The sequence below is a fragment of the Zonotrichia leucophrys genome, chromosome 18 (assembly GCF_028769735.1).
Source record: "Zonotrichia leucophrys gambelii isolate GWCS_2022_RI chromosome 18, RI_Zleu_2.0, whole genome shotgun sequence".
NCBI lineage: Eukaryota > Metazoa > Chordata > Aves > Passeriformes > Passerellidae > Zonotrichia > Zonotrichia leucophrys.
The window spans coordinates 12055010-12076446 of NC_088187.1; the positions used below are offsets into that span (position 1 = coordinate 12055010).

The window sequence follows — 21437 nt, forward strand, 5'->3', positions numbered from 1 at the left end:
ATGGCTGAAAAGTGCTGTGATGCCATCCCAGAGTCACCTGGGAATGACATTGAAGTGTGTTTTGTGCAGGCCAGCTGTATGGAATTGAATGCCTTCAGGAAGGTTGGGTATGTCTGGCAAGTAGCGTAGCATGAAGTACAGGAGCCATTTAATTAATAATTTACTCCTTGTTATTATGCACTGAGAGTTTCCCATTCTGGATTCTCAGTGAGCAGCTCTTTTCTTGCTCCTTTGGCTCATCACTGGCCAGCTTTCGTGTCACAGATCCCCTTTGTTGTTTCTGACTCTTTGGTACCTCCTAGAGTTGGAGGTTTGAATCTCCGCTGGTCTGATCCAGCCAGGATTGAACAATAGAAAGCTATAAGTAGAAAGAAAGGATGCCTGGGGAGCTTCAAAGGGAGCTTAGTCCAGGAGGAATTTAGCAAGACTGTGGATGCTTTCACGTTGATGTAGAGACTCTACCTTAGTTGACTTCTCTGTGGTTGCAGCCTATTTTTGATGAGTTCTGAATTGTTGAGGAGCAGAAGCCAGACCGTGGAAGGACTCTGGAGCAGCTGTGAACTGCACAAGTAGCAGAAAGAGGCCATGCCAACCTGCAGCGGTGAATATTTGAGTGTATTAGAAGCGTGTTTGGGTCTGTCTAATCAGTATTATTTAACCTTTTGGAGCAGACCCTTAACATGGAGAATTAAACAGTAGGCTGGGTGATTTGTCCAGTCTCATGTGTTGCTTGCTTCAGTTGCACTCTTGTCTGTGAGGGGTTTGGAAAGGAGGAGTTTGTGCTGTGTCTGGGAAGAGAGAAGAAGTGCAAGGGTTTGTGGTGCTCCCCTTCAGCAGTCTTGTTGCCCACACTTGTCTGTGCCCTGGTGGGAGAGGCAGAGCTCCATCATTCCGCTGAGCTCCTGGGCATGGCTGAGTGCTGGTGGCTGACGGACTCACACCGAGCGACGTCGTTCTCGGAGTCGCAGTCCAGTTCAAACCACTTCTGGAGCCAGCCGCCTTCCACTCTGAGAGCAGCTTGGGAAGCAGCTGCAGATTCTGTTGGGGGAGTTGTGTCCTTGTGTTAAACAGCATGTGATTTTGACGGCTGCTTTCAAGCCCTTTGATCTCTGGTACTTTTGCTGCTGATTGATTACATTTTGTTCCCTCCTCCACTCCTGCCATCTTCCACTCTCCTCCCAGCAGCAACAGCCAAGTAAGGCTAGCCACATGGCATCTGCTTTTTGTCCTTTTTCAGTCCCGAGGAAAAAAAACCCAAAACAAAACAAATTATTTTTAAACATCAAAGGTCCATTTTTGTAAAAGAATCTTCTCATTAATGCTTTGCCTGTGTGTGGTTTTTGAAGCTGAAGAGAGGCTGGATAAAATCTGTGCCGGCATCCCTTCGTTTCTTGGGCTAAAGATGGTTTACAGACAGCTGCAAGCTGACTTTGATGTCAGAATGTTAATTATTAGAAGGTAACTTTAAACCAGATTCAGCATGAGATTGGAGCTCCCAGAGGTGGTGGGGAGGAAGTGGGTCTCTGGGGAGAGCTTGCTGCTGTGGAAAGCACAATGACCCCTATTTCACTTAAATCATAAGAGTTTTCCTCAGCTTACCTGCTTCCCTGGGAGCAGGATGGTGACCCCAGAGTGCATTCTTCCTGACACCTGGCTTTGTCACATAGGCTGCACTTAAGTAGATGCTGCTGTGAACATACAGCTTCAGCCTCATGGGGAAAAGTGCCTGACATTTCAGCCTTGGTGGAAGAATAGACTTTGAAGAAGGAAGATGGCAAACCTTAGCATAGCATCTTTGGCTCCTGGAAGAAGTAGGACACCAAAATGCACAGCTTGCTTTCCTCCGGTTTACATAATGGAAAGTAGAACATCCGGCCATTTATTGTTACAGGAGATGGTTATTTTTTATCACAATTGCGGAAAACACTGCGTGTGCAGTGGGCTGGGAAGTGGGTTAGTATTCCTGGAGTCTCTTTCATAATCATTGTGAGAAGTTAATTTTTGGATTCTGTCCGCACTTTAGGATTGTTGGAGCCCACAACAAGGAAGAGGAGGGAACACTTAGGACTGGAATATATGTCTGCCTTGTGCCATCTTGGGTTCCCAATGCCTTGGCAGATGCCATTAACTGTCACTGTAATTTGGATGGGGGCTGACTCTTTCCCTTTGGAATCCCACTGCTGTTGGGATTAACGAAAGTCCTTGTTAGCGCCAATACTAAATGGTAACTTTAGGATTTGCTAACGCAGAGTTTGGATACTTTGGAGTTCTCTCCATCGTATCCTTGCACCCTTAACAACACGCCATAGGATATACCTCCTCAGTCTTTTGGGTTTGGGCTTGTTCAGAAAACATCTATTTTCACTACATGTTTAGAATGAAATGAAACTCAAGCCTGCTTGAGGAGATGAAAATACACTGGGTTCTTGGGGAGGCCTGATTAATTCTCCTCTGGCCTCTGACATAGATGTGCCCTCACTGGAGCATCAGTGGTTGGATCACGGTGCAACCTGCTTCCCAGCAGATGGTCCTGGGCACTTGGGGTCCTTCCTGCAGCACTGGCACCCCCACCCCACCCGGGCCTGGGGAAAGCTGCAGCCAGGCTCCTGTACCCGCTCGTTAGGGCTGACCCTGCTCAACTTTCTAAAAGTAGCCAAAGGTCCCACCCACACAACCTCCATCTTTTAATTTCTCAAATTACCCTTTAGTGCCCACAAGTAGAGTGAACATTGCCTTGTAATTTGTGTTGTGCTTTAGACAATTGAGAAGACTCCTGTTCCCAAGTGGCCAGTGCCTGGGGGAGGGGTGAGTGGATGGAGGACATCTGGGTGTTAATTAGGATTGGAAAGAGTGTATGAGAGAATGAGGGGAGAAGAAATGGGCTGTGGGTTCATTCACAGAGCCTGTGGCATTGTTAAGCTGGCAGCTGACTAGGAAGAAATGCTGCATTAACTACCAAAATTTTTGTTCCTCTGAGCCTCTTCAGCCATGAGCTGTGTCCTCCCTGCATCTCCTGTAGCCTTCAGTATGCTGTTCTCTGTTTGCAAGCTTTGTTCCTTTAAACAGTTTTGGAATTTAGGAAGTTTGACTTGTTTGAGATCCAGGAGATGTAACTGCCTCTCGATTGCTTGACTCTGGTCGTGGTTTGTATTCACACAGGCACAGCTGCTGCTTTGGGCAAAAGAGAGAGTAGCCAGCACATAACCTTTCCTGGGGAGGGATCCATTAAAGTCCTGCTGCCTGCAGAGATGGCAAATGCTCTTGATCTCAGTGGTTGGGGCTCCAGTTTGGGCTTTTTAGGGGATTGTGGGTATTGGCTTGTTTTGTTTTGGTTGTTTCATAACTGCAACCACAGCTGTAGGCTAGGCCCAGTTGCGCTGGAAGGTTTGCCATCATGACACCCAGCCCTGGGCTCTGGAGCTGGGGGAGCAGGCAGCCAGGCTTTCTGTGCCCTGCTGGCCAGGTGAGAAGGAGTGCAGCCTGGAGTGCCTGCTCGCAGCTCTGCTGTGTAGGGCAGCTGGCCAGTAAATGCTTTAAGTACCTTTGTTGCAGCTGGTGTCCAGGGAGAACTGCTCTCCTGCGTCTGTGTGCTCTGGTTGCAGCAAAGGCTGATCTCTCACTTTGTAAGTGCAAAACAAGAGTTTTACTGTTTAAGGGATCTTTCTGCACATGAGAAACCAGGATAAAACTTCAAAAGGTGTGCAACGAAACCCTGCAGTGGTTTAGTTCAGAGAGCTGAACAGGTCAAAAGACAGTTTGTAAATACTGTCCTGTTACTCTTTTTCAGGAACCTTATAAGATAAGCAGAGCAATGCATTTAAAAGTAATTTGAGCTCATTTTTTTCTGTAGCTTGTAGAACGTGAGCCCCTTATATGTCACCTAGACCTACTGGAACAACTTTCTGATGGCCCAGAAGAGCTTCCTGATGAATTTTTTGAAGTCACAGTGGATGATGTACGGAAACGTTTGGCACAGCTGCAGAATGAGAGGCAAGTTCCCTTTCTGCTGTGAGTGTCCTGTTGTTGAGCAGAGTGACAGTGATCAGCAGAGCTTGTAAGAAACACCTTATCTTCTAAGTAACTGAATTAGCCTTTTATTAGACCTTATCAGAAAGACCAACTTAGCCACAAGCAAGACCTGAGAATGTTTGGAAGAGGCATACACACACACACACACGCACTGTTCAGGTAGCTGGCTTTCAAATATTCATGATTTTACTTCATCAGACTTCAGTTCAGTAAAAACTCAGATGAAGATAAACTGCCCTTCCTGTCACAGCACCGTTTTGCTGTGTGCATGTTTCTTGAAGAAATTAATTTCATGAATGTATTTAGTTTGAAGTGGGTCAAAGCATTCCTTTAAACATTGCAATAACTCTCCAGGACTGTGAAGCAGTCTCTTTTATGCTATAGCCAAGTCCAAATTGAACTTTTTACTTAGAGTTGATTTTTTTCCCACAGGCCACTGAGTACACAGAATATGGCCTGAAAATTGCTCTGCTGTTTGTGGGTCTGGAGTATTTAGTGGTACAAATGTAGAGTCATTTGGTTGAGGATTACTGGAATACAGGCCCCCCAAAAAGACCCAATTTCCAAATTTGCTGATGCTTTCCCCTTACAGCCAGGGATAAAAATAAGGGCAAGTTACACATCAGTTACTTGGATACAAAGAAAATGTACTGAAGCTGAGCACAGGATCTCTTGGGTCGGAGCTAGTTTCTTTGCTTATGGGAAAATACGTAATTATTTTCTTACATTTATTGTTTCCTCTTAAATACAAGTAGACTTTTATTTTGTACCCACTACTTATTTTAATAGACGTCTACAATGCCAGTTCTTGAATGATCTGAAACTTTTCATTTTTTTCCTTGTTGCTAATTAATACTTATTAATTTTTTGTGCTGGCATTGTTTTTCAAGTTCAGTAGCTCTTCTGCCCCTGTGGAGTAATAATGTCAACCCTAGTCTCTGGTTTATTGGACTAATAAGTCCACCTCTTCTTGAGTAGTCTTAGCAGACTTTCCTGTCCTCTTAGAATCTTTTTTTGCATCTGCTGTCATGAACTTGTACAATAAAAGTAATTTTATATAGTATTGTTGCTGATGCTCAGTAGTTTCAGGAGGTAGGGAAAATGCTGTGAGAGATGCATTAAACAGTTGATCAGTTCTCATCAGCCCTGCTTGGATCTTGTGCTAGCTTAATAAAGTAAAAATACATTGTAAAATTACAGACAACTTGCCTTCTTCCCATGTCTGTAGGAAACGCCTGGAAGACGCTCCACTGATGACAAAGTCCTTGAGGGAGTCTCAGCAGAAGGAGAAGTTGGAGCGTTACCCCAAGGTAGTATTTGTTCATTTTCCGCTTCCTCTAGCTATCCCAGACTCAGGGATTGAGTACCTTGGGATTCAGTTGTGAGACTTTTCAAATTCCCATCCCTATTAACTGTTTCTGGGACTTGCATAACAGGAGTGCCATGTGAAAACAGCTGTACTGTAATATGGTAATATGTCACTGGTTGAGTGACAGGCAGTAGAGTTGCTTCTGTTCTGTTCCAGATGTCTCAAAACCTTTCTGTTTTGCACACATCAGTCTGTATCACTGAGCCTTCCTGCCTGCTCTCTGTAGACATTTTGTTAGAAACTCATTGAAAGTGAAATGATTCAATGTTACAGGTTGGGTTTATTTTACTCTCCAACTCTGATCCCTGTGCAGTTTCCTAGTGAGGGGCTTTCTGACCAAGCTGGAGGTGCAAAGGTGAGGGGTACCTCAGGAGGATTCCTACTGCTGTGGACGCACTGGGATGCCAGTGAGCTGTCTGCACCTGTCCATGAGGGTCTGTCTTTGCTGTTGGTGCATCATTTAGCACAGGGAGCTCCTACTCTCTGAGCAAGTGCTGCTGCATTTTACATCACATATTGAGCTCTTGTGCCCCCTCTGAAAGGCAGAGAGCCATTGTTCCCTGAGGAGCTGCACAGCACTGTTAGCCAGGTTGCACTTCTGTCCCTGTAAATACCTCAGATCTCCCCGCTAAAGAAAACCAACAAATAAAAACTTGCAGGTTCTAAGCCAAGGACAGGTGTTACAGAGCAGTGATGAACCACTGTCCTGATGGGCATTGTCTTTGCTTCAGGTGGTGGTGAGAGTTCATTTTCCAGACCGTCACGTTCTGCAAGGCTGCTTCCATCCCACTGAGACTGGTAAGACCAGCCAATGACGCAATGAGAGTGTGTCTGAACAGGTCACACTGCTGCCTGGCAAAGTAAAGCTGCTCTGAGGAAGCAGCAGAAGGTAGTTACACTGTCATTGTAGGGCCCTGAAGGGACTAAGAAGGGACCTTGGGCTGGTTAAGTTAGCTAAGGGCTACTTGGTGGAGATGGCAAAATACTTGTCCTTGTGTAGACAGGAAGCTGTCCCACTTGCTATCCCCCTGTTTGTGTCTAAATGATGTGTTACTGGGATGCATTTGGAGACTTCCTCTGACTTAGTGTGTAAAACGTCTTTCACCCCCTTCCCCAAGCCAAAATCTACCGCAAAAAGCAGGAAGGAGTTAAAAAAATGAACTTCAACTCTACTAAGAGAGGATGTACATTTATGGTTCTGTCAGTTTACAAAAGGCAATCAGACCATGCACCAAGTAGCTCTTACTGTTATTACTGGAGATCCTCTTATTCTCAGCTGTCAGCCATGGTTACCTGCACAAAGTTTTTTGAGAATTTTGTAGGCATCCTTAGATTTTTCCAAGGGACCAGCACATCAAAGTGATTTGTTTGTTTTTTCTACAAGAAATTTGTGAGAGCAGTTGTGTACTTTGGAGTAAAAGGCAATCTCCATACCTTCTAGAAGACATTTCTGCTGTTACAAGTTAGTCTTCTTGCCCAACATTTGAAGAACCAAATGTAATTTAGCAAACCTTTCTCTCCTTTTTCCACAGTTGGCATTTTGAGAGACTTTGTAAGAAGCCACCTTGCCAATGCAGAGTTGCCATTTTACTTATGTGAGTGCTGTTGGTAATATTTGGCCTTACTTTATAAAGCCTGTTTCTAGCTGTGGGATGTTGATGCCTGAGGGATGCCTGGAAGGGAATGCCTTCCCTAAAACACAGCTTCACAGTGCAAAGAGGGTGTAACCCGCTCCCTTAGCCATGTTATGCTTCTGCCTGAGAAGCAGCCTCTGTGGACATGTGAATGTGTCACTCCTTCAGAGAGCAGGGATGCCTCCCATACCTATGTTTGATGTTCTGGTTGCTAGGTGTTTTATAACTTGTTTTTTAACTTCAGTTGTTGCACCTCCCAGAATCATCTTGAGCGATGAAAGCCTGACGCTGTTTGAGGTAAGGACTCTCACATGGGCTCTGATTCTCTCTGCTTTGTGCTCCCCTTACCCCTGCCTCAGGCTTTATTTACTTTTAGAAGAAGCTGGGTAGTGCTGTAGGCCTCTGCTGAGCCAAGGCTAGTGGAGCCAGGTGTTTTGGAGCACAAGCTCTTCACCAGAAGAGGTCCACCTTGTGCAGCAATAGGCAGAGGCACGCTGGGCAGGGCTGGGGATTCCCATTGTTTGGTACACACTGCAGTTAACCTGGAATGTTATTGTGAGAGCTGAGCTGTGCTCAGTGTGCTTTATCTGTAGCTGGACTAGGATAGTAAGAGATGAGACTCAGTGTGGACAGGGAACTGTTTTCAATTGCTGCAGTGGGAGATAGTGGCCATATTAGACAAAAATCTGACTTCTTTGAAATCACTATGTGAGAGTCAATGTGCGCTGAAGGATACACATTCTCTTTTTGAAAACACTGAAATACAGGTTTTCACATACAGATTCTTTGAGATTTTTTGCAAGTGTCCAATAAGGTGGTCTTGATGTCCCTAGCCAGAGACTATTGGCTGTGTAGATCACACATCTACATTAGGAGTAGATGTGACTTTGCCCTAAACTCACAGTATTTAAAATGTTCTGTCATTCAGAACTGCATGGACCATTCCAGACTGGTGCACCAGAGATTCTTCAGAGTAAGGGCTCATGCAGCAGCAGTGAGAATTCTTGTTTGATGCCCCTGAGGGAGCAGAAAGGCTGGGGTGGGGAGAGGAATAGAGAAAGGGACTTTTCAGGCAGCATGGTGAATTAGGTAGTGATTAGCATGCCTTGGAAGTTGTTTGCCATGGAGTTTTCCAAGTTCCACAACTTGTGACCAGGCCATGTGGAAGAAATACACAGGCAGATGCTTTTAGATGATTGAATATTCAGACCTGTATCTGCCTCCTGTTGATCTTCTGATGCTGGTTCTGGTTTCCCTTGTTCACCTTGGTCTGTTTTCTAAAATCTTCTAAATCCTTTACTCACCTCTGTTTACTCCTTGCCTGCCTCCCCCATCCTGCAGTTCTGTTCTTCTATTTTCTCTTTCTCAGTGCACATCTCATGTTTCTCTGGATGTCTCCTGAAACATGACTTTTTCAGTAAAGCACCACAGGAATAATTGCATCTCGTTGTCTTTGAAATAAGAAACCTTTTGGCAGGAATTTTGTTTAATTTGCTGTGTTAAAGCCTTTGTTCTGTACCTGGCACCATTACTGGTGCTTGTTATCCGTGTGGCAATTTCCCGGTTTCCTAGTTGTGACATTTACTGTGAAATTCATTCTTCATGGCAGCTCCCTGAGACATGAACACATGTTAAATTAGTGTTCTTTGAAGACTTGGAGGTGCCTTACAGCCCAGTCTTAGAGACTTCATTAGAAATCACAGCTTTGTAAGGAACCAGATCGATTTTAGTGTCAGACATCTCCAGTCTGCAGTGGCTTTCCATGGATTGCTGTGCTTGCTGTGGCACATGGCAAAGGTGCAAAAGCCTTGGCTTAGATACAGAACTGGGACTGCTCAAGATGCTGTGCTCAAAAGTGGAAAATTCTTTGCAAATGGACTGTTTTAAGGAAAATATTTTTTCTCATTTCTCATATCTTCTCTGTCACCATGAAAGAGGAGTAACATCCAACTAAGATAAAGGGTCAAATCTAAACCTAATTAAAGATATGTTTTTATTCATGCCACATGTAATCACACCATAGTCAAATTAGACTGGTGATTATGTTGAGAATTTGGGTGTAATTAAAGTAAAATGGAGTTTTTAAGCACAATCTTAACTATACAGAATCTGTACAATTACTTGCCAAATGTGGAAAGCAAGTAAAATCTCATCCTTAGAATATTTTTTAGGGATTGTAACATGACATTACAAAGAGATTACTATTGCATTAGTTAACAGTTGTATGACTTTGTATTTTTGGCTTACCCAGCTAGCTCTACATAGATAAATGTGATGATGTGCAGGGAAAGTAATTTGAGGCAGCTCAGTGAGCTCTTGCATTGATCATTATGGCTTTGCAGCAAAGGTGGTGAAATCATCAGCTCATTACTGAATAGCAGTCAAATCAAAAACAACCTCCTTCCAAAAGTGAAGTATTCTGAACAAAATAGAGAACATCGCTGTGTAGGGACCAGGGTTTGTCTGAATAACATCCAGATCTGGTCTCACATCTTCAGAGACCAGAGTGAGGTTCATCAGAGATCTGCAATGTCTCCCGTCCACAGAAAGACTGAATAGGTCAGGACTTGCCAGTCTGTAAAAGCTGTAACTGGAAAGGGAATTACATGCCAAGGAGAAGCTGGAATGCATTGAGTTCTTGAGTGTGAGTGAATGGCATCAAGTGAGGCAAGCAGGAGCTAGAATAGATGGAAGAAGGTGGTTGTTTGTGTGTCAGAAAACTGAGGCGCAGACTTCCTTGTCAGGGGGTGCCATATACTGAAAGGATGTACTGATTTGAGAGAAATTTGGACAAGTTCAAGGAAGATATTTAGTGAGTGTGTCTTAATATATAGAAGCCTTTTCAGGAAGCTTCTGAACTGAAAACCATTGCTAGCTAATCACTTGTAAGCAAGGATACTCTTTTTTGTTGGTCTGGTTTTTGTTCAGTGTTAGGGTACTGGCTGGATTGAATGGACTTCTGCTCTGCCTATGGTTCTTCTGTCCTTGGGAGAGCTGTATTTAATGCCAGTGGCTGTGTAGCCTGTGTCCCTTGCTGGGGGCCCTTCAGCCCTTTCAGGTCACGGTCTGTTATGGCAGGAATGATTCTGTGTGTTTATAAACATTTTACTTGGATGAAGCATCAAACATGAAAGAAACAATTCCTGACGAGAACTTTTCATGCTTTTCTGGTTACCCAAACTGCTGTCAAAGACCACAGAACTCTGACCTGTCAGGATGGTGCCTTATCCCTGTTTGCCCCGGCTGATTGTGGGAGAAGTTTTGCTGCTGTTAACCAATGTAAATTCTTATTCCTCTTTAACGTTCATCATGTTAGTGCAGGCCCCATGCCATAATTTTCCTGCTTGGTAAGTTTTCCCTTCTGCTGGGGTCTGGGTGCCTGGGAGAAAAGGGGCTGAAGGGCCTTTCTGCTGCGGACAGAGACAGATGTGGGAATCACTCCAGCTGTTGTGTCCATGCCTGCTGTGTCGTTGTTGGATGCCGTGTTTGGAAGTGTCTGTTCCCAATGAGGCTGCACTGCCTGAGCCTCGGGGCTCTCAGCAGAAATAAGAATGAAAGAGGTAATCTTTCATTACTGGGGTTGGCACCTGCACACTGCTTCTCACATGAGGCTGTGGCCTTCCAAACGGAGAAGTCTTCAGTCTGGGAGGAGGTTCGTGTGGGCCAAGGGTCCCCACTGGCTGCAAACTGAGTGTTATAGGGCAGGCTGCAGTGCCTGACTGTGCCCTGGATGGGGCTGGGCTCTGTGCAGGGGGATTTGTAGAGACCTTTCCCTTTTCATTCGTCTTGTGGTCCATGGAAGGGAAACATCTTGAACTTTAGTCAGAGCTCCCCTTCTGTTCCCTGATCTGGGAGAAGACAGGTGAAAGGACAAAGCTGCTCTGTAAAGATAGGAGATGGTTAAGGTACTTTGTAAAATAATGTGCCTTTGGGGCTGGGGATAGAGGAGCTTTTGCTCTAAGGTGGCCTGGCAGTACACAGCACCCCTGTAGTGAGAAAGCTTGTTCTGAAATAACAGAGTTGTGGTGCATAGGATGTGACTGTGAATGAAGTGCTGTGGAGTGTGCAGTTCTTCCAGACATCATTGGAAAAAGAGAGCTTGGGTAAAGTAACAGTACAACTAATTGCTCAGGTTTTTTGATGTATCTTTGTTGGGTTTGGAGGATATGTGAAAGGTTCGGGAAGAAATTTGTCTTTAGTGGTAATACATCTCTTTAAGGGTTCCGGTTGTATCGTGCAACTGCCAAAATTCGCCACTTTTGCCCCAAATGCTGCATGTCACTCATGGTAGCTGTGGCCTCTTGGGATGCTTGGCACTTGATGTGCTCCCCTTGCAGAGAAGCCTGCACATAACCTGACTCTTGATTTTTCTAAAGCAGGTACTACCATAGTGTATCCATCCATTCTGGATTTGTTTCCAACATTTAATTTTCATGTTATCCCAGGTCCTAAGTTAGCAGTAGGTTATCCTCCACTCTAAAGATGGTGTTGGTTTACTTGGCAAGGAAAAATGGATGATGTCTGAGGCAGTAATGTGGGCACATTTGCGCATTCAGATATTTATAAATTACTGAAATTTGTGCTGAAGCCAAATAGCAGAAGTGACTGCAGATGGTGGAATACCATATTGCCAGTACTTCTGCTCTTTCCACCCTCTCCCTCCATTCAAGCTGACAAGTTTGGCACCACATTCATTACATTCGACCACTTACAATGAAGGGAGAACCTTTACGCTGCTAGCAGAACCAGGAAAAGAAGACCATTGTTGTTGACTTGTTTGCCAAGATACTTGGAATGAAAGAACTGTCTGAAGTGAATGCTCCCAAAATCTGTGTGTATTTACAGTATAGTGAGCACACAAATTGGCAGCAATGTGGAGTTTTTGGAACCCATAAAGACTTCAAGGCACTGCTTTGATTTTTTGTTGTTGCTGTTTTTGCTGGCGGCCTTCTCCTCATGTCCCTTGAAGTGTTTTATAATGTTCTGCTCTCCAGAGCTGATCAACCACAGGCTTCCCTGTTGTAGCACTTGGCTTTGAGTTCCTTGTAGCTCCAGTGGCTTGTTTGTGTTTTTTCTAGGCTGTCTGAGCTTTTCAGAGTTGCTTCTTAGCTTCTTTCTCCTCCCAGAAACAGGCAGTTTTGTAGTGCATTTCTGGAGTGGATTAGTGGAAAAAAAATCATTGATTGCTGTGTTAATACTAGGAAAGATTTAGCAGAAAGTAGGAGTACCAGTCACTGGAAAAGTCGAGGCAGCAGAGAGGGCAGGAGGCCATCCTCTGTCTACAGAGGAGCTACAGCACTCCACAGGCTTCCACATAAATACCTAGGTCTTCTAGTCAGATCTTAGAGTGCGCTGAGTGTTTCCTCTGTCACATACCATGAGGCAGAAATCCAGATGAGCTGTTTGTTCTTTTCTTTGTCTCTGGTTCTCTTTCCATATCCCATTTATTAATGCCAGTTTGGGCAGTGTGTCTGGCGGGCTTGTTCGGTGAACCTGACTGCGACTCAGGCAGGATGAAACCTTCTCCCTTGGCAAGAATCTGAATGCAATTTCAGAAAAAATTACTTCATCAGAGTCAGTTCATCAGAGGCATTTCCTGTGGCAGGCCTTGTGGTTATTGCACTCACTGGCAAAGAAAATTGCAATTAATACTGAAATTCATCCAGCACAGAGGATGGCATTCACCTAAAAGTCTTAGTCTTCTCCATCCAGGATTTTATCGTCTGACTGCATTCGGTAGCAATCTCACCTTCCCTTTGTGGTGAGGTCTGTTACATATACTTGCCTCACGATGCTGGCTTCCAGGACAGCTGGGTTCTTTGGTCCAAGAGAGGCTTCTTGCGCAACTGAGTTTGGAGTGGAAATCCTGCCCAGAATGTTCACTGCTACTGCCAGTTTTGAAGGCCAGATCTTTCTGATCTCAGCTATCAAGGTCTCAATGAATGTTCTTTGTACTTGGATGTCTTTGTAAGTAGCCTTCTCAAAACAATGGTTTTAAATCTTATCTTTGCCTTATGAATTTTAAAGGTCCCTTGCCCTAGCTGGATCAGATCTCCTCCATGTTGGCCACAGAATTTCCATCTCTTCTGGCAGTTGAAGCCCACATTGGGCAGCTTTGTTCTCAGGTTATAAACTTGAACCTCTTGATCTGCCTCTTTCACCATGACTGTGGTGTTTATTTCTGTCTCAGCAATGCTGTGCAGTCTTGCTGGAGAAACTTTTGATCCACCGGCCTTCCAGTTGACTTTTCCAAGAGCTAGTTTATGTGTTTGGGGTGTGTATACTATGCAGTATTTCATGTTGGTAGCTTGGGTTTCTCCTTCCATGTGCGTGTTCCTTTGAAGTGCTTATGTTCTTATTCATCTTCCTAACATCAGTCTAGCAGCAGACCTGTGGCACTCTGATCTTCTCGGATTGTGTAACGGAAAGAATGCTGCTCCTTCTGGCAGCTGCAAGCTCCCTTCAGCAGCAGCCTCTGCCTGGCTGACAGCACTGCTGCCAGGGAAGAGAACGGCTCCCCGAGAATAATGTGCATCATCTGCAATGCTCTGTTCTAGGATTTTTTGCATATGTATGTCTGAGAAACAGGAAGTATTGAGGTGTTATTTGAGGAGGGTTCTGCCTGAAATATTTTCTTTGTTCTAGAGAACAAGTTACTGAAGCATGCAGCAAAACAAAGCAGAAATGTGTCTCTGCTGTATCACAGCTGGATTCACCAGGGACTGTTGTTCTGAAGTGGATATTTTAGTCATGGAATGTGAGATGCAGCAGCCCCAGTGCCACTCCACAGCCAGGCTGTCACAAACCACGCTCACCGCCGCAGTGTCTGAGTAGCCGTTCGCTATCCCTGGGTGAAATTGGAGTTACTCAGCTCTACTTTCAGACTAAATGGGGCTTGGTGAGGTCTTCTGATCTCTGAAATAGAAAGTGTTCATTTAAACTTCTGCAACTGTAACCAAGCAGATGGATCAATCTGTGTTACATCTTTTTAAAATCTGAGGAGATTTGAAAAAGTAAGTATCATTTAGAATGATACTTATTAAATGAGAAGAGTAATAAGCAGGATATTGACTTCCTTTCCTTCTTGCCTCAGTGACTTTCTGTTCCTTCAGAAGAAAGCTGTTCTGTGATTATGACCTTGGATGGGGCTCTTGAGACTTGCGTGCTTAGTTCTTATTGCTGCTGCTGCCATCCTGTGTGACCTTGAGTAAGTTATCTCTTTAGGTCTCAGTTTTTCATCTGCATAAAAAAGAAAAGCCCCCAAAACCAGAAAGAAAAACAGGAAACCCACAAAAATAAAAACAACCCACAAACTCAAAGTATTTTTAGTTACATTGCATCTATATAATTGCACTACGGGACACCATTTTCAGTTGAATTTTTAGGTATTGGTGCAGTAAATATGACTGTATGTTGTAAATACATCTTGGACAGTGTGATTTGAACATTATGGTTCAATAGATTAATAGCATCAATTTCCCCGGTCAGAATGGCAGGTTTTTTGGCTGGAAATCAAAGCAGCAAGGAAGATAAATGCTGGGTGTTGGAGTGTAGTAACTGGCTGTTGGCTCAATCCTATTGTAGTAATTCTCTGCACATAAGTGAGTGGAGCTTTTTGAGTTACTTGTTTTGAACATCCTTTGATTCTTTTGGTCAACCTGGCAGGCTCCTAAGAGGTCTCAAAATCTGTTGATTCACAGATGTTCTTGCAGGAACCCTATGCAGTGAAGAACTGCAGAGTTGTTCTAGAAACGTTGTCAGATGCATTAGAACAACTTCAAACATTAGAGCAGCTGACACCTGGATACAGTTTTCAGGTGATGGTTTGCCCAGTGTTTGATCATTACATTCATAGGTGTTGGAGAATACTGAAGGCTTTGACTTTGGGCCCATGTGTTTTCATGGACAGAATCTAAAACCTTCTCCTCTTTATGCCGAGACAGTCCTTGGACAGTGAATCATTCTACTGGCCTGCTTTTATTTTTTTCATGTGAAAATGCTGCAGATTTAAATACTTCAGGTTACAAAAAACTCTGGGACAGTGTTAGGTCCTGCCATGACTGGCTGCAGAATTCCCAGGTGAGGTGTAGCTGGCTGCCTTCTGTGCTGCAGCCTCAGGGAGTGCTGGGATTGGGGTGGTACCTGACAATTCCACACAAAGAAAGCTAGACCAAAGGCTCTGTGCATGAGCCAATAGTCTGTTTGAACTGGAGAAAAAAACCTTATTGGGCGGAGGTTTGGAAAGAAGGGACTCCATGCTGGCTGACCCCTAGGAACGGATAGGATGTAGGGAAAGGAGCCCTGGGGAGGATGTTGCATTCTGTGTACTGCAGGGCTGCTGTGTAGCCCCCTTAAGCTTCTTTCAATTAAGATTTTGAACTGAAACATTCAAACTGGTGTTCTGCCAGCTGTAGGAAATGGTTGTGAGCGTGGATCCTGAAACTGTGAACTATGGTTATTTGATGACCTGTGAGTAAATAGGGTAGAGGTTTATATTGGGGCACAGTCTGTCTATATGTTTGTTTGTTGAATGAGTCTGTCTAGCTCTTGGTCTGTATTTCTCACTCCTTCTCTCTTTGTGCCTCACACAGGCCCTGCCATGAATTTTCTCTGACCCCTTGGGGCCATTCCCACATAAGGCTTTGATGTGTGTGCCCAGAGCTTGATTGACAAGGAAGTTTCAGTGGCAGCAGCAGGGAAACGGAGAGAAAAGGGCAGGGCTTTGAACTAAAGGGCTTTGAGTTCTGAGTTTCTGTGCTTACTTATCTCCTTCAGAATGTTAATTATTTACCAAGATAATTGGTCGGGAGGCAAAAAAAAGAGAGGGGAGGTTATTAAAAAATTCCAACACTAACACACTACAAAAACCTCATTTTCCAACTTGCAGCTGGCATGAAAAGGATGTTGTGTGTAAAAGGGCTTGAGTGTATGTGTGTTGGGGGGGGCCTTTTTTTAAGGCACCCATTTCCTAAATAGACGAATGCTGCAGGAACATCAAAGCTCTTTTGAGAGTTTTTCCTGGGATTTCTAAACCATGTCTGGTACTTTGTAATTAAAAAAGTTTATGGAGAGCTGTCTTTGTGACTGGAACAGGCAACCTTAGGCCCTGTTGACTGAGGAATGAAATGTTAAAAGACCTAATAAATAATTATTTTGCTAAAATGTCAGTTCAAGGATGTGAATTTGCCTGGATGCTTTAGCAGGAGCTGAGTCTTGGAGCAGAGTGATAAATGTCTCCTGTTTCAGCCTCGCGTGATGTTGACTGTGCTGCATGACACAGCCTTCTGTGGCCTCTGGATTAATGTCAAAGAAATGCATAACACCATATGCTCCTCTGAAGCTTGGAGGCAGGAAGAGAGGTGAAGCTATTTCATTTTGCCTTCAGTTAATACAATTTTATTAGTCTCCATATTAGACAGCAGTCCACAGCCTCCTCTGTGAAGATCAGGGTTCTTTTGAGCTCTGGTAATTGCTGTGCTGGATTGGGTCCAAGGACCATCATTCCAGTATCCAGCTTGGGCTGATGGTGGCAACAGAGGCTCAAGAAAACTCCAGAGCAGTCAGTCTGCCCTACACAGCTCCCAAGTACGTATGAGTGATACCAAGTGGGGCATTGCCTTGCTTTTATCTGGTTATTTATTTATTTATTGGATCCGTGTCACAAGTTTAATGTTACCATTTTGCCAGGGAAGATGTAGACTGTTAATTAACATGGCTGTAGAGTTTCTGGCTACAGTGGTACTTCCTTCTTTTACACCATAATGACTTGGTTTTTTACCTGTCTCTTAGTACAAAGCTTCCTAAAAACTTAACAGAATTGTTTCAGCTAGTTATTCTTTATGTGGTATTATAGTGGCATATAATGCATGTAATAAATATGATGGTTATTTTTTCAGAATTCTTTCTGGAACAGTTGGTTATGCCATATCATATTAATCTTCTGTATATCATACCCTTTTAAAAATCTGAGCCTGAGCTTGCAGTAGTGTCAGTTTTTAGAATGAAATTTAGTCAGTTTGTCTCTCTTGCTCTGTGTTTCCCTTCGTAACAGTTGGATTCACCACTGGGTGTGGTGTTGCAGTGCTTTGTAATGTATCACTGAGGTTTTTGAAGAGGTGGTGTGACACTGGGGCCACTGTAGGTGACAGAGCAACCTCCATGGGTAGGTCCCTCCTTGATCCCTGCAGGTGCATTTGTGATTCCTCAGTTGAGCAGGGGGTGTGCGAGTCCAGTCGCACAGTTTCTCTGGTGCCCAGAAAAGGACCAAAAGACACTGAAGTGACCTGCATCTGGGGAGAGGGAGAGAGGGAGTCAGGGTTGTTCAGCCTGGAAAAAAAGAAGCTCTGTGGGGGGTCTTGTCAATGTGTGTAGTAAAAGAGATGGAAACAGCTGGGAATATGGTCCAGAGTGCTTAGCAGTGCCCTGTAAAAGGACAAGAGGAAATGGACACCAATTACAGGGACTTCCATTGAAATAAAAGGAAAAAAAATAACCACCAAACCCACTGGATAGAAAAAAAAATGTTTTGTTATGGCAGTTATTCTGATAAGTAGGAACTAGGAGTTCAGGTTGGATTTATAAAAGAAAATACTTAATCCTGGAAAGGTGGTGAAACTAGATAAGTTTCAACTATAGACAGGGTGTAAATGTAATAAAATTATTTAGAATAGAGTTTGGAAAGGCATAGCTGAATTTTTCTTCTCTCGGTATCAGCCACTCAGAATATTCTTCATCATATTAATGTTATCTGCTCAGCAGTAGAGAATCTGGGTGCAATACAATGGCCTGAGATATGAGGACAGAGGAGAAGGAATGGCAGGGCATTCCTGCAGTGAGCACTTGCTGTAGAGGTCTCATCACCTGTTTAGTGCATCAGATCATAACATTTTCCTTCATGTCTTACACTGAGTGGCCTGTGCTCTGCACAAGTTTTAAGTTTTCCTGAATTACAGATGGTTAGTGACCTTAACTTGAACTCCATGAATTTGTCTGTAGCTGTCTAACCTGCCTCTGATGTTCACAGTGAACTGTGAAAGCATCTACAGACAGTGATACCTTCTTTTCCCCTTTTGCTTCAGGCTAACCTTTTCCCAACTGCTGTGATTCATTTTGGATCCAAGGAGCGCAGGGGTGAGTGCATTTCCTTTCTCATGCAGCTGACTGTGTAGTTCCTGCAGTAGAGTCAGTATTGCATCCTTTCTGTCAGAGTTCTTCTGTCAAAAGAAACTGCAGTCCTTGGGGATGAATGTCCCCATTCTGACTGGCAAAAGCTCTTCAGAGCTGGTTTGGTCAGTTACCTTGAGCACAGATGTAGACATTGTACCTCTGTTATGGGATTTGATAGGCTGGGGAGTGGGCATCGTCTGCCCTGGGATCAAGAATGATGGAAGAATGACTCCATAGGAAAAAAAATCCCATTCAAAATGTTAACCAGACAAATGTCTACGAAATGCTTCTGCAGAGCTCCTGTGGTAGTGGACTGGCTGGGGATGGTAGAGCAGATCTGAATCTTTGGCATCTCTGGTTTATGCCTAGAATCCCTGTAGGGCCCAGAGGATGCCATGGCTTCACAGAAAAGTTCCTGAGATGAGCACTGAAAGAAAACGTCAAGGTCTTGAGGTTTGAATGATGAAATAGGACACCTCTGAGTCGTGAAAGAAACAGGCATGGTTTAGTAATGTTCTGTGTCATTTGGAGGAAGGTGATGTAGGTTTACTGTAGTACATAGCAGATATTTTTTGAGCTGAGAGCTATGTGAAACTGTGGTGATTGATGTATCTATGTTAAAAATTATCGATTTGATTTCATTTCTAAACAGCTTGTTACCTGAAATCAGACCTGCTGTGCTCTGCAGTTTCTCCTTCTTCAGCTGATTTATTGGTAGCCAGGTATGTTGGGGTTGAGTAGAGTTGCAAATACCTTAGTATTTCAGGAGTGGGAAGGATGAAATGAGCCCATCTTACTACAGAGAAAAGTGCTTTGAAGATACTAGGACTTCCTCCTGTCCAGAAGCAGTCGTAGTGTCATACTCGACTTCATAGCTTTGTGAGTCCTTTGCAAAGTAGGATTTCAGTGACTTAAGTAAATACTAGTGCTTCTATAATGGAAAAAGAAGAGCTTTTTCAATCTGACTTTAAAGGTGGTGGTGGTACAGGGGGCTATTATGAAAAATGAAGCTTAATTCTATTTGCTTATTTCTTTTCTCTGATGTTTGTCCAGATCATTAGTTCCTTCTGCTTCATCAACTTTAGCATCAGTGGTTCCATCCCTATCTGCACCAGAAGTGGGAAGTGACAAAGAGACCATTGAGCAGCCAGAAGCAGCCAGCACTCAGGGAGCTCCACAAGTGCTTAGAAAAGCCCCTGGGAAAATACCCAAATGGCTGAAGCTTCCAGGTATCAATGAATCATAGGAGAGCTCTGCTCCTTCTGAACTGCCCCAAAAGGCAGCCTCCTCTCTGCCAGACATGCTGGATATTGATGGTATTGGTGCAGATGTCAGCTTATGCTTGCAGGACATTTGGTTCACTGCTTGTCAGTCACAAATTTGTTGGTGACTTGAACGTCAGCCTTCATTGGAGAAGTATATGAATGCAGATTCTGAACACCGGGAAGTCTGATACCTAATCCATATCTTGTAGCATTTTTAGCTGTGTTCTGCTCTTGGTATGCTGAGCTCTACACTCTGCCAGTGTAGTTCAAATACTAATGGGCAGGGTATTGTACATACCAAGGGCCCATGTAATCTGTTAAATCTTGGGCATAACTTTGCTTTTGCTGCTGTAGTCTTAGTACTTTTACTTCTCTTAAATTTTTTAGTTGGTCTTCTTTTTAATCTTCACTGCAAACCAGTAGGGGTTTTCCATAATTAAGATTGCAACCAAGTGTCCATTATAATTTTTTCTTGTTTTATTGAGAAATGAGTAAGTGATAATTCCATTTTTCTTGTTTTAATGGTGCTCTGTTTATTTTGTAGGTGGGAAGAGATGAAGCATCCTGGGCTGCTGGATCACTGAGTTGTCAGCTGTGCCTTCTTCTCCGCGAACTTACTAAGAATGTGTAAAAGGTGTTGGTGGCCATGGAGAGATCTAATCTGTATGAACATTAGTTATAAAAAGAGAATGGCTATTTCAGATACCAGTTGCAGTTGGTGGAGGAGTGGAGGGCCTGCTTGTGGTCTTTGTGACTACAGAAGCAAGCTTAGATGTTAAATTTAAGGTTTCTTGCATGCAAATAACAAGAATAGAGAATTAAGGGAGACATGATTCCTATATACTTTCTGCAAAGGACTTTGTTTCTATCCCTACTTTTAAATTCAAATCCTCTCAGTTCCACCTTCAGAGATCACTTGAGTCTAGCCTCAATTCTAGTGGCAAGATAAAATCTGGTTCAGTTTTACCTATAATAGTTAAGTGGTGCCTAGAACAAGACTTCTCGCTGCTTCTTAGTGATTAGGGTTAGTGCTGCTGATAATTCTGGACATAGATGGCTGGAAAATAAATGAAGAGTAAGCAGTTAAGTTACTTAAACCAGTTCAGAACAGTGAACATTCCTGTGAAGCACCCAAGCTGCTGCACTCGTATTGTGTTCAGTTGCCAGAATCTTGTTAACAAGGAACACAGGTGTCTGTTCATGGAATGCCTGTTGAGCTTGTTTCTGCCCTAAGCTCTAGCTTTGTTTTCACTGTGTATAATTACCATCTGTAATTAGTTAGAGCCAGGGAAAAAACATCCAGTTGAAGGGTCTCTTCAGATGACAGTTGATTGGTGGCCTGAGTATTCCCAGAGCAGGGTAGCTGTGCTCTGCACTGCAGTGGGTGTCCAGGGAAAAGGCCCAGCCCAGATCTTTGTCTCCTGCAGACGTGGGAGGACGAATGTTGGTTAGAATTGCCCTTACACTGGAGATGAACTCTGTTGTGCCATGGCAGTCATGGTGCTGGGTTTTATTTGAAGTCTTCTCCGTGGATCAGTGATCTGTGGAGAGCTAGGGTTCCATGGTACAGTAATACCATGTTTTCCATTTTCCTTGTTTCCTCTCTGCACTAGGTGTGCATCTGCACAATTTGTAGGTGTAATAAAGCAGAGTGGCCACGGGGGCCCTTTTGGTCAGTGCCTTTGATATCTTCTTGCCCTGGCACTTGGTGTGTCTGTCAGTTCACAGGAACCTGCTCTCCTTTCAATTGGCCTGTCATGCCTCGTTCCCTTCCTCCCATTTTTTTTCAACAAAGCAAAACGGAGCTTTGTACCATCTGAATGAACTTCAAAGTGGCTAGAAAGGGCACCCTGGGTTCCTGGCACTTGTCATTGTCTCCCTGCCTGGCCAGCATTTCCCTTCAGGTCTAATTACTTCCAAATGCTCACAAATGCTTTGAAGAAACTTGGAGGGAGGGGGAGGCATGAAAGAAAG

General features: G+C 43.8%; 1 protein-coding gene across 2 annotated transcripts in view; it reads left to right on the top strand.

Annotated features, from left to right (window-relative positions):
• Positions 1–20554, top strand: part of ASPSCR1 (ASPSCR1 tether for SLC2A4, UBX domain containing) — a 38553-nt gene extending 17999 nt beyond the window's left edge. For both annotated transcript variants that reach the window (XM_064728497.1, XM_064728496.1), the window contains exons 8-16: positions 3851–3990; positions 5258–5339; positions 6130–6196; positions 6931–6993; positions 7277–7329; positions 18111–18162; positions 18851–18920; positions 19252–19427; positions 20008–20554. In XM_064728497.1, coding sequence (XP_064584567.1) covers positions 3851–3990; positions 5258–5339; positions 6130–6196; positions 6931–6993; positions 7277–7329; positions 18111–18162; positions 18851–18920; positions 19252–19427; positions 20008–20021 — 717 coding nt within the window. In that variant the 3' untranslated portion in view covers positions 20022–20554. The remainder of the gene's footprint in view (positions 1–3850; positions 3991–5257; positions 5340–6129; positions 6197–6930; positions 6994–7276; positions 7330–18110; positions 18163–18850; positions 18921–19251; positions 19428–20007) is intronic.
• Positions 20555–21437: the final 883 nt, after the last annotated feature.